At 41.1% G+C, this 12766-nt stretch overlaps 1 protein-coding gene and 1 pseudogene across 3 annotated transcripts in view; one reads left to right on the forward strand and one right to left on the reverse strand.

Moving 5' to 3' along the window:
* The window catches only part of RRM1 (ribonucleotide reductase catalytic subunit M1), a 42806-nt gene extending 37578 nt beyond the window's left edge, over positions 1 to 5228 (forward strand). For all 3 annotated transcript variants that reach the window (XM_068554958.1, XM_068554960.1, XM_068554959.1), the window contains 4 exons: positions 1199 to 1334; positions 2170 to 2265; positions 3385 to 3573; positions 4614 to 5228. In XM_068554958.1, coding sequence (XP_068411059.1) covers positions 1199 to 1334; positions 2170 to 2265; positions 3385 to 3573; positions 4614 to 4799 — 607 coding nt within the window. In that variant the 3' untranslated portion in view covers positions 4800 to 5228. The remainder of the gene's footprint in view (positions 1 to 1198; positions 1335 to 2169; positions 2266 to 3384; positions 3574 to 4613) is intronic.
* A 5181-nt stretch (positions 5229 to 10409) lies between these two features.
* On the reverse strand, positions 10410 to 11429 carry LOC137772207 (olfactory receptor 52E8-like; annotated as a pseudogene).
* Positions 11430 to 12766: the final 1337 nt, after the last annotated feature.

Consider the following 12766-nt stretch of genomic DNA (forward strand, 5'->3'; position numbering starts at 1 on the left):
TTGACATGTTCTGAGACTTTTTATTTAGTGATTTATTTTGGAGATGTTTCTCTTTTAGTACATGCAGATTTACCTAATGTTTTTAGTGATTACAGACAATTCCATAGCTTGGATATATCATATATATATATGACTTTTCAAAGCATTTTCCTGTCTCTGGACAGGAAACCACTGTCCACTCTACTGAGGGAGTAAAGACATGGAGATAGTTGGTGATTTGCTTGATGCCTCACAACTAGAAAGTGACATAGAGAGGTTGAAAGTCCAGTTGTACAGACTCCATTAGGATGTGAGGCTCTATGCTAAGTGCTGTATGAATCCAGAGGTATGGAATGTAGGAAAGATGAACTCTTTGTGCTTGAGAAACTTAAAACTAAGTAAGGTAAGACATGTAATACAAATAAAATATACGTAAAGGTACAGGTCACAGAAAATATTTGCAATGCAAATATTTGTATTTGACGGTTGTATTTAGTGTTGTCTGCCTGGTCAGGAAAGATGTTCTAGAGTAGGTATCTCTTAGGTTGAGCTTTGAAGGATGTGCTTAGGACAGTTTGAAGATTTCTCAGAGTTCAGATACTATATTTTTAAGCAGTCTCTTTGGCACTGAATAGAGTCAAAAGATGTTAGCATTCTTCTAGGAAATTTAATTAAAGAGGTGATAGAGGAAGTCAGGAATATACTTGGAGCATAATTTTCTCTATTCATTATCCTATTCGGGATAATGGAGCATTGTGGTGATAGAGGTCTGGTTCTGACCACTTTCACATCATTATGTTTCCTTAAAGGGCCTAGCACAGTGATCACATAGGCACTTAGAAAAGAGTAAGGGTTGAATGAGTGTACCCTGATACAGGTGGGGACTCCCCAATAACCATGTGAGTGTTTCCTTGGGCAAGATAGTGTATCAAGTGCTGTGATTCCTAACTGGCATGAGTCATGGCATGATAAGGATTACCAGCAGTAAAAGTGGTGCTAATTCTGTTTAGGAATCAGGCTTTTAGGAGAGGGCCAGGTTATACCACCCATACTGTGGAGTTGCATCCCTGTAGGGGTTAAATGCAGAAGTCGGCATGCGAGTCTAATGGATGTATGGTATTACTCGCAGCAACTGCATTTACTACAATGACTTAAAGTAGCTGTCTTCCTGACAGATTGTAGCTTCAGGACCAGCACCTAATAATCTCCTTTTCTTTAGGTATGGTATAAGAAACAGTTTACTCATTGCCCCGATGCCTACTGCTTCAACTGCTCAGATATTGGGAAATAATGAGTCAATTGAACCTTATACCAGTAACATCTACACTCGCAGAGTCTTGTCAGGAGAATTTCAGGTGAGAAGATCACAACCAGACTTACAGGAAAATCTTTTAAAAGCCTGATATTGGGAGTAAATGCTACTCATATTTAGTATGCCCCTTTATTTTAGTGTCGGTGCAAAGTTTTGATAAAGTGAGTTATCATCTCTAATATTGTTTATGTTATTCTAGTATATAATAGACATTTAATAAATATCTGTCAAAAGAATGAAGGATTGAGGGTTGAGTATGAAAGCAACTTGATATTAGAGTTCACATTATGTTTAACCATTTTGTAATCATCGTGACATATACTATATAACCTCATATGCTTAAGTTGATGATACTCAAGGTGTATAGAAGTATCCTTTAAGATGGTGGTTCTCAGCCTTGGTTACAAATTAGAATTTCTGATGGGCAGGACCAGTGTTTTTTTTAAGATTCCCAGGTAATTCTCATGTGCAGGTTGAGAACCACTAATTTAAAAGATACTTATTTGTGAATTTGCAGATACTCTGAAATAAATTTCTGTAAGGTTTGGGGTGGGTACGTTTCTAATTTTCTGAAGTATTTATTGTGTCCTTACTTAAAAAGAAAAAAGAATCATTCTACATACCCAGCTTAGGCAGCATTAGCTCTTTTCACTTTTGCAAATACCATATGTTATGTTTTGAATAACAGATATCAAGATTTTAGAGGAATATAGCTTTCTTGTGGTGGGATAGGTCTCTCAGTTTTATAAAAAATAGAATTTACCAAGCAATCTAATGTTCTTCAGTGATCTTATTTACTTTAGGCTCCAAGTCTGTGATCCTGTTTAGGCCCTGTCATTGTTGTTTATTCCTTCACATCTTTCTCCTTTCCGTTTCAGATTGTAAATCCTCACTTACTGAAAGATCTTACTGAGCGGGGCTTGTGGAATGAAGAGATGAAAAATCAGATTATTGCGTGCAATGGCTCTATCCAGGTACAGAATGAAAAAAAAAAAGTGTTCTCTTCAGGAGCTGCCAAGTTGGTAGTTACACTGGTAACTTCTCACTTATCCCAGGCAATGTAGAGAAAGAATGGCTATTCACTGTGGTCATATAGGCTTTTGTAGCTCTGTTCAACTCTGCATTGCTGTGCTAGGATTAAATACATCTTCACATAGCTAGGCCTTACCCTGTTGTTTGTGCAACAATATAAAGTAGTGGTTCCCAACTTCTCTGCACATTAGAATACATTGAAGAGCTTTTAAAATCCTGAAGCTTAGGTTGTACCCCATACCAATTAAATGTCTGGGAGTGAGAGCCAGACATCAGTATTTTTTAAAGACTCCCTGGATAATTGCCAAGTGAGTCAGAGTTTGGGGACCAGTGATATAAAGCCTGAAATTAGAGTCAAACTTAATTAAAAAGTATGATGGAGAATTGAAGACTGATAGTCCAAAAGACAGAGCCAGAAATAGTGTTTAACAGTGAAATATTTGCAACTGAGAATCAAGAAGCATTTATTTATTTGTAGATAGAGGCCTCTGGCTGAATATTTGTCTGCTTGGCAACACAGATAAAGATTCTTATAACATTTCTATATTTGCTGATGGAAACTGTAGCATTAGCCCGTCTGTGTTTTGATGCAAGCTAACCCTAGACCTAAGAAATAAGAAAGCCTTGTTTCTGTTGACTCCAAATGGAGTTTGTGGAGTCCTAGCTTATTTAAAGGGTTTTGCCTCATTGCTTCCTTGGGTCATGTCCCTGTGAGTTACAGCCCTGAGTTTTTGTATTTTCTGCAAAACTCAAGGGTCATTTATTGTTGCTTAGCTCTGACTTTTCAGTGAATGTTTTGGCCATTAACCAATTAAAGATGAATCTTAAGTAACTATCACCAGATTGATATTTTGTTGTTTAGATGGGGTTTTGTTTGACTTCGTAAGCCAGAAGTGAGTGGTCTTAGGAAACTTGATAAGGATCATACTGTATTAAATGGAATGGTAGGGTCAGATCTGACTGGAAGTAGAACCAAGGCCAGACCCTGGGGGTCACCATTCTGTTAATCATACTGCTTTCTTCAACCAGAGTGCCATAAACATTTGATTTCCCTTCTTCAGAGCATACCAGAAATTCCTGATGACCTGAAGCAACTTTATAAGACTGTGTGGGAAATCTCTCAGAAAACCGTACTCAAGATGGCAGCCGAGAGAGGAGCTTTCATTGATCAAAGCCAGTCTTTGAACATACATATTGCTGAGCCTAACTATGGCAAACTCACTAGTATGCACTTCTACGGCTGGAAACAGGTTAGTGGAGGAAGTCAACCAACTTGGGATATTTTAGAATTGGAACCGAGTTTTATATTCTAGCTACGTATTAAGTAATGCCACCTGGAAGTTCTTTCACTTTAAGTCCAGTATGTTAGAAACAACTGATGGGTTTTATACCAGATTAAGCTCTCACTTTGGATTTTCTTATTTCTTTTAGTATTATTTTATTCTAAGCTTGAAACCTTGGAGATACCTATGATCCTTCCTTTACTCTCCATGCACTCATTCACCATGTGGTGTCAGTTGTTCCTTTGTACTATTTCTTGAATGTCTTACTTTCTATTCCACTGCTATTATTCTTAACTTCTTAACTGATCTCTTTTCTTCTGGTATCTCTACTCTAGGCCATCTTGTGTACTGCTACCATTCCTAAAATAAAACTTTACACATGTCAACCCACTATTCAAAAATATCCATTGTTTCCCCACTTTATCTATCTACAGGATAAAAGCCAATCACTTAGCTAGTCATTGCCAACTGTAAAGGCCTGTGAGTCTATAATGTATTCTTATTCCCTAGCAATATTCTAGGTGTTTATGTAGAATTATGAATTTATTTTTTTTATTTAACAAACTTTTATTGAACTTATACTATGTTCCAGGACTGGGGATACTGAATAGAGGATGGTGATTCTTATCCTTGAAGTAGTCATAATCTGTTCTTATACAGAGATACAGTCTAGACCTCTAAATAGTTATAATCTAAGGCAGACATGTTTTCTTAGGCACACTTGGAAGTCATACACATAAAAACAAACAAACAAAAAGACTAGAGAACAAAAATATTTGACATTTTCAAAGAGATAAGCTTGTTTTAGGGGTGAAAAGGACAGAGTATACTGTCTGACCATCTCTTTTTCTCTCTAAGCACTTTTGAGAGGGCTTCGTAGAGGAGATATAATTCTAAGTTTAGAAAGCAATTTGACCTGGTTTATGGAAATGTATTTTAAACATTGGTCTTGAATGTCTAGTGTTCTCACAGCTTCTCCTAATTAGTTGTATTTACTTCCCTTTTAGGGTTTGAAGACTGGGATGTATTATTTAAGGACAAGACCAGCAGCTAATCCGATCCAGTTCACTCTAAATAAAGAAAAGCTGAAAGATAAGGAAAAGGTATCAAAAGAAGAAGAGAAGGAGAGGAACACAGCAGCCATGGTGTGCTCTTTGGAAAATAGAGATGAATGTCTGATGTGTGGATCCTGAGGAAAGGCTTAGAAGAGGCCAGCCATTCTTTATTAGCCAAACTACTTCTTGAGCATAGATAGGTGTAGTAAGTTTGTTTGAAGTGATAAGGCTTTGCTGGACCTTATTGCAGCAAAAGGATCAATTGATTTAAAGTACTGTTTCTATATAAGTGTGAAAGTAATGATTTTTTAAAATTGATATATTGGGAATCAAAGTAGATGTTTTAGGAATGCAAAAGAAGTCATCTTGTAAATAGGGAGTGATTAAGTAGGGTTTCGTCACCCATCTGGCACCCCTTTTCTGGTGACTTCAGTTTTGGTAAGGAGACTTTGACTGGTGTGTCCATAGAAGCAAAACTGAGTCATAACACATGAGAAGTGCTGACAGGACCTTTATCTGGATAAGGTCCTAATAGGTCATTCTGAAATAAAGATAAACATTTCTAAATGATTGTGTGAGACTAATTTTGTCATTTATTTTCATACAAAGGTCAAATTTGAAAAAGCATTTTTTGTTATTTGAGAGTTCAGGGAAGAAATTTTAAGACAAATTACTTAGACACCATATAGAATTCTGATTTTAATGTATGTCTTTTTCCTCTTTTTAAAAAAATTGTGGTAAAATATACATAACATAAATGTTACCATTTTACCCATTTTAAAGCATACAATTTAGTGGCATTAAGTACATGTACAATGTACAACCATCACCACTCTCTATTTTCAGAACTTTTTCATCATCCCAAACAAAAAGTCTATATATAAAACAATAATTCCCCATTCCCTTCTCCCATTATTCCCTGGTAACCTCTGTTCTACTTTCTGACTCTGAATTTGCTTATTCTAGGTATCTCAAATAAAAGGGATCATACAATATGTGTCCTTTTCTGTCTGGCTTATTTCACTTAGTATAATGTTTTCAAGGTTTATTTATGTGTCATGTGTCAGAATTTCATTCCTTTTTTAAGGCTGAGTAATATCTCTTTATATATATGTGTGTGTGTGTGTGTGTATATATATATATATATATATATATATATATATATATATATATACACACATTTGGGTTATTTCCACCTTTTGGCTATTGTGAATAATGCTGCTGTGAACATTGATGCACAAGTATCTGTTTGAATTCCTGCTTTCCATTCTTTTGGGTGTGTACCTAGAAGTGGAATTATTGGACTAGATGGTAATCTTGTATTTAACTTTTTGAGGAATTACTGAACTGTTTTCTACAGCAAGTGCACCATTTTACATTTCTACCAACTGTACACAAGAGTTCCAGTTACTCCACATCTTTGCCAATACGTATTAATTTTTTGTATTTTTGATAATAACCATCCTAATGGCTTTTGACAGTTTGATTATAATGTGTCTTGGTGTGGGTCTCTGAATTTATCCTAATTGGGGTTTGTTGAGCTGCTTGGATTGATATATTCACATCTTTTGTTAAATTTGGGAAGTTTTCAGCCATTATTTCTTGAGGTAATCCCTTTTTTTTTTTTTTTTTAATTAATTAATTTATTTTTGGCTGTGTCAGGTCTTCGTTGCTGAGCGCGGGCTTTCTCTAGTTGCAGTGAGCAGGGGCAACTCTTCCTTGCGCTGCGCAGGCTTCTTATTGTGTTGGCTTCTCTTGTTGTGGAGCACAGGCTCTAGGCACGTGGGCTTCAGTAGTTGTGGCTCGCGGGGTCTAGAGTACAGGCTCAGTAGTTGTGGCGCACGGACTTAGTTGCTCCACGGCATGTGGGATCTTCCTGGACCAGGGCTCGAACCCGTGTCCCCTGCATTGGCAGGCGGATTCTTAACCACTGTGCCACCAGGGAAGCCCAGGTAATCCCTTTTGCCCCTTTCCCTCTTTTCCTTCTGGAGGTCCAATGTTGCATCTATTGGTCCACTTATCAATGTCCCAGCAGGTCCCTTAGGCTTAGTTCACTTTCCTTCATCCTATTTCTGCTCCTTAGGCTCAGTAGTTTCAATTGCCTTATCTTCAAGTTCATTTATTCTTTCTTCTTCTTGCTCAGCTTTGCTGTTGAGCCCCTCTAGTGAAATTTTCATTTCAGTTATTGCTCTTTCCAGCTCTAGACTTTCTGTTTGGTTCCTTTTAATTATTTCTACATCTTTGTTGATAGTCTGATTTTGTTAATACATTGTTTTCCTCATTTCCTTTACTTGTTTTCCTTTAGCTCTTCAGTCATATTTAAGACAATTGTTTTAATGTCTGTCTAGAAAGTCTGACGGCTGGGCTTCCTCAGGGGTGGTTTCTGTCAGTTTATCTTTTTCCTTTGAATGGTCTATGTTTTCCTGTTTCTTTATAATGCCTGTGGTTTTTTTGTTGTTGAAATATTCTGAGACTAAACTGTTTTTGCAGTGAAGTCTCTTCTGCAGAGTATGTTCAGTTTATGTTTTGACAGCTTTCCTTGGTCTTTGCAGATTGGCTCTGTGCTAGGACACTCCCATACTTGGTGAGGCTTGCTCTAAGCCTAGGCAATGTGACAGTTAATTTTATGTGTCAGCTGGCTAGGCCATAGTATCCAGATAGTTGATCAAACACTGGATAGAGCTGTGAAGGTATTTTTTTTAGATGAAATTAGCATTTAAATTCGTAGACTTTGAGTAAATCAGATTATCCTCCATAATGCGGGTGACCTCATCCAATCAGTTGAATTCCTTAAGAGGAAAAATGCTGAGGTCCTCTGAGAAAGAAGGACTTCTGCCAACAGACTGCCATTGGACGTGAGCTGCAGTATCAGCTGTTCTCTGGGTTTCCATCCTGGAAGCCTACTCTGCCAGTTTTGGATTTGCCAGTTCCACAATTCAATTGTGAGCCCATTACTTTATTTATTTATTTATTTATTTATTTATTTATTTATTTATCTATCTATCTATCTATCTTTATTTATTTATTGATGACTGCATTGGGTCTTCATTGCTGCGCACGGGCTTTCTCTAGTTGTGGTGAGCGGGGGCTACTCTTCATTGCAGTGAACGGGCTTCTCATTGCTGTGGCTTCTCTTATTGCGGAGCATGGGCTCTAGGTGCGTGGGCTTCAGTAGTTGCAGCACGTAGGCTCAGTAGTTGTGGTTCGCGGGCTGTAGAGCGCAAGCTGGGTAGTTGTAGCACACGGGCTTAGTTGCTCCACGGCATGTGGGATCTTCCTGGACCAGGGCTTGGACCTGTGTCCCCTGCATTGGCAGGCGGATTCTTAACCACTGCACCACCAGGGAAGTCCCCCGCATTACTTTATATATATGTGTGTGTGTATATATATTTATATATATAGAGAGAGAGATGTATATGGTTGACCCTTGAACAACATGAGTTTGAACTGCACGGGTCCACTTACACTTGGATTTCTTCAGTAAGTACTACAGTACTACACAGTCTGTGGTTGGTTGAATCTGTGGATGTGGACCCGTGGATATAGACACTGTATGGAACTTGAGCATCCGTGGATTTTTGTATCCTCTGTGTGTCCTGCAACTAATCCCTGCATTGTTCAAGGGTCAACTGAATATATAGATAAGATTGTGTGTTTGTGTGTGTGTGTATGTGTGTGTGTGTGTATACACACCTTATTGGTTCTGTTTCTCTGGAGAATGAGAACACTGACTAATATAGGTTCTGATACTGGAAATGATTCTAGAGGAATGGAATCCTAAGGATGAGTTTTCTGAGTTGGTTCTCTAATTTGATGAGATTTAAGCATGACTTTTCAGTAGTAAAGAGAGCTCTGATAGTCCATGGGGGTGATGTGGCAACAGAGAGATGCAGAATACCATCACTGGATACTCCTAATCAAACAAAGAGGCAAGGGTCTGGGTGACCATGTATATGTTCTGCCTCAGGGGTGTATCAGTTATCAGCTCTCTAGCCCAGTGTCATAATTTAGTTCATCTTGATCACTTTTCCTTTCCACAGTACATCACAATGCTCCATTACATTGAGATGCGGATTGGACCTAGCAGGAAGTGGCAGCTACTCTAGACTCACTGGTAAGACGTTTGTGTGTCAGAGAATGAGAAATAAATCGGACAAAAATTCAGGGACCTTCTACCTCAGTGAAATTTCTTGGGGTCCAATGGTATAAGGCATGTTGGGCTATTCCTTCTATGATGAGGGATAAATTCTTCTATCTGGCTCCTCTTACAACCAAAAGAGAGGCATAAGGCCTAGTGGGCCTCTGGATTTTGGAGGCGACATGGCAACATATTCCTCATTTAGATGTGCTACTCTGGCCCATTTACCATGTGACCCTAAAAGCTGCTAGTTTTGAGTGGGGCCCAGGACAAAGAACAAACGTGGCTCTGCAACAGGTCCAGTCTGCCATGCAAGCTGCTCAAGTATCAGTGGCAGATAGGGATGCTGTTGGAAGCCTTTGGCAGGCCCTGCCATCCTCTCTTGATAAATACTTACCTTGTGAGAGACAGCTTTAGGCTGCTACTGGGCCTTGGAGACTGCCTAACCAAAGACCACCAAGTTACCATGCAACCTGAGCTGCCTGTCATGAACTGGGTGTTGTCTGACCCCCTAAGCCTAAAGTTGGGCATGCATAGTAGCATTCCATCATCAAATGGAAGTGGTATATACAAGACTGGGCTCAAGCAGGCCCTGAAAGCACAAGTAATCTACTGAAGAATTGGCCCAAATGCCCATGGTTCTCACTCCTGCTACACCTCTCTCCCAGCCTGCACCCATGGCCTCATGGGACATTCCATATGATCAAGTGATAGAGGAAGAGAAAACTTGGGTGGTTTACAGATGGTCCTGCACAGTATGGGACACCATAGCCTCTTTCTGGGACGTCCCTGAAGGATAGATACTCCATTCTATAGATGACAGCTATGGAGGTCTTTCAAGTAGGGGTGACTTAGATAAATCACACTGGCTACCATGGGAAAGAGTGGCATGACCTATGGGTTTGGGTCAAGCTCAAGTACAGATAAGGGCCTAGTCTGGTCTTTGGATGAATTTGGGTCCCAAGGAGAAGACCTGGCTTGGGTGTCTGTCAGACTGGAGGGCCCCCTGGCTGGACTTGACCTGTTTGGGCTAGACTGGACCCCTGGGGTAGGCCTGACCTGTGTGCCTGGGGCTATCAGACTGGGAATATCAGGCAGAGCCTCACCTGTGTTTGGAACTGATTGGACTCTAGAAGCTAACTTGTGTGCTTGCATTAGACTGGTGGCATCAAGACTGACCTGTATATTCGGTGAGACTGGGCTTCATGTCAAGTCTTACTCTGTATCTGGGAGAGACTGGGCACCAGAGAAGAGCCTGGCCTGTTTATTTGTTTCAGACTGGGTGTTCAGGGCAAGTTGTGGTCTGTGCAACTTGCTCTACACAACTTCCAGTGGAGCTCCATATATCCAGGTATTAATTGGGGGCTTTCTCAGGAGTCAGGGAGAAGAGGACAGAGAAACTAAACTAACAAGGATAAATAAGGAAAAGCAATTTTATTATTGGAGTGAAAACAGAGCATTCTAAGAATTCAAAAAGGAATAGTTTACCAACAATGAACCTGCTGTTGAGTCCATAATCTCAGAAAATTCCAGCCTGTCCCTCAGTACTGCCTGCTTATCTCTTGTTCCCAGAGGTCACAGCCCCAATTTCCCAAGTTGATGAAGTTCTCTCACCCTGGCAGTTTCTCCTTCACTCTCATATTTTGCAGCCTCTCTGGCTTCTCCCTAACCTCCTGGGCTAATTCCTTTCCACAGAGCATCTTTTCTACATGTTGCCTGATCTCTCTGATCCTCACCCCCTAAATGACAGGATTCAAGGCTCCTGGGAGCAGCAGATAGATGGCACTGAGCAGGTTCTAGATATCCTGAGACACAGTCTTGGCTACTCGGAAAACGATGGAAGTGGAGAGACTAGAGAGGTAGATGGTGAGGATGACCAATAGGTGGGAGCCACACGTGTGCAAGGCCTTGGTTCGGGCTCCCCCAGGAGATATCCAGAAGGCAGCATAGATGATGCCAGTGTAGGAGGTCCCCAGCAGGGCTAGATCAAAGGTCACAGTGACCAAACGCATGGCCAGCCCCAACCGGTTGTTGAAGGTCAAGTCTCCACAAGCTATGCTCAGCAGTGCTATGTACTCACAGGTAAAGTGTCAGATCACTGCTGTCTGGCAGAATCAAGCTCATGAGGTTAGCACTACCAAGGGCAGTGCCACTCCCAGGCTCCGTGTCAGGGCAAAAAAGGCCAGCACGCCTAGCAGATGGGAGGTCATCAGGTCACTATAGCAGTGTGGGTGGCAGATGGCCACCAAGCAGTCTAGGGCCATGGCCAGCAGGAGGTTGTAGTCCAGAAGGAGAGTGAAGTAGATGAAAAACATCTGGGCCAGGCAGCCATGCAGTGATATGGGGTTAACATAATGCTCAAAGCCCTCCAGCATTTTGGGTATCACTGCTGTAGCAGCACAAAGGTTGACAGCCAAGAGCAGGGCAATGAGCATGTACATGGGCTGATGCAGGCTCTGCTGGGCTGCCACCGTGTGGACGATGAGGGCATTGGCAGAGACGATGGTCACATAGGCAAAAGTAAGAGGCAGGACCAGGAGGCGCCTCCACTCTCGCAATCCAGGGAAGCCCCCCAGGAAGAAGTTGGCGTAGGAGATGTTGAAGGTGCTGCTATTTCCATCCTTACCCATTGGCTTTGGCCCTGAGCTGGCCTCAGGAGTGGGGATCAGAGACTGTTAGAACAAAATGGTCAATGGAAGAAAACCTATTTTTATTTTAGGGCCTGCGGGGTTTGTGATGAAGATCCACCTCTTCGTGTATGTATGTCTACTCTTTTGGGGCACAGACATGTACTATGTCAGGTGTAATGGGAGCTACAGAGATGAACAAGACATTCCTTGTCCTTAGGGAGCGCTTGGCTTTGTATGTGAAATGTAAACTTACAAGATGCTGTTTATCTGTGATACTCCAGGTATTTGATTGCTGAGTAAAAGATTAGGAGGAAAGTAGGTGTGGTATAGGAGAGAAAAGAGAGTGATGGGCCAGAGGCAATAGAAAGGATGAAGAAGGTCCTTGATTAGGAGGAAAATAGAGTATATGAAGAATCTCTGGTCCAAGAAGCCTGGGAAGAACCAAGTGGGGCTTATCAGGAGAGAGGAACAAGTCAGGAATGATGGCCTCACTTTTGTGCCTCGGGTACACTGTGTGGAAAGGGCAGAGGAAAGTTGCTGAGGAGTACTTCTGGTCTCCCTGTACACAAACAACGGGCCACAGAGACTTCTCCCTTCCTAAGACCCTCTAGACTGGATGTGGGGCCTCCTGCCTGGCCTTGTCATCAGTGTCATGGATGATGCTTGCATTCCTTTCAGAATGTGAGTTCCAGGAGAACAGGGGTAACAGCATACTTCTATTGTGTTCTCTGAAGCTCCAAGCACAGAGCCACCATAAGCACACAGGAAGTGCTCGAGCATTGCTTGTCGGGTAAGGTGAATGAGGAACAGGGAGAAGATGGTAAGAAGCTAAACAGTTAACTGGGCTCTGAGAGCAGTAATTTCAAAGCTTTGGCCAGGTTTTTGTATAATTAAGAGAGCAGTTATTAAGATTAAAGATGTTTGATTCAATACTGGACTCACATCTTATCCAGATTCTTAGGGAGCGCCATTTGGTGGTGGTAGGTGTGATGATTAGAGGAATTAACACTGATATGCATAAAAGTAGCTGACGCCTATTGGACATTTACCATATGTCAGGCAGTGTTCTAAATGCTTTCATGTATTAACTTTTTTTAATCTTCTTAATTTTACTGAGGAAGAAAGTGAGGCACAGAGAGATTAAGTCTAGTTCAAGATCATACAGCTGGTAAATGGCAGAGCTGGATTTGAACCCAGACAGACTCCAGAGTGCATGCTCTTAACTTCAGGATGACCAACTAGTCCTGGCTTGCCTGAGACTTACCTGGTGTTAGACCTGAACATCTGGTGTCCCAGGAAACCTTTCAGGCAAATGAGGCAGTTGATCATTTTACTGT

The sequence above is a fragment of the Eschrichtius robustus genome, chromosome 11 (assembly GCF_028021215.1).
Source record: "Eschrichtius robustus isolate mEscRob2 chromosome 11, mEscRob2.pri, whole genome shotgun sequence".
Classification (NCBI taxonomy): domain Eukaryota; kingdom Metazoa; phylum Chordata; class Mammalia; order Artiodactyla; family Eschrichtiidae; genus Eschrichtius; species Eschrichtius robustus.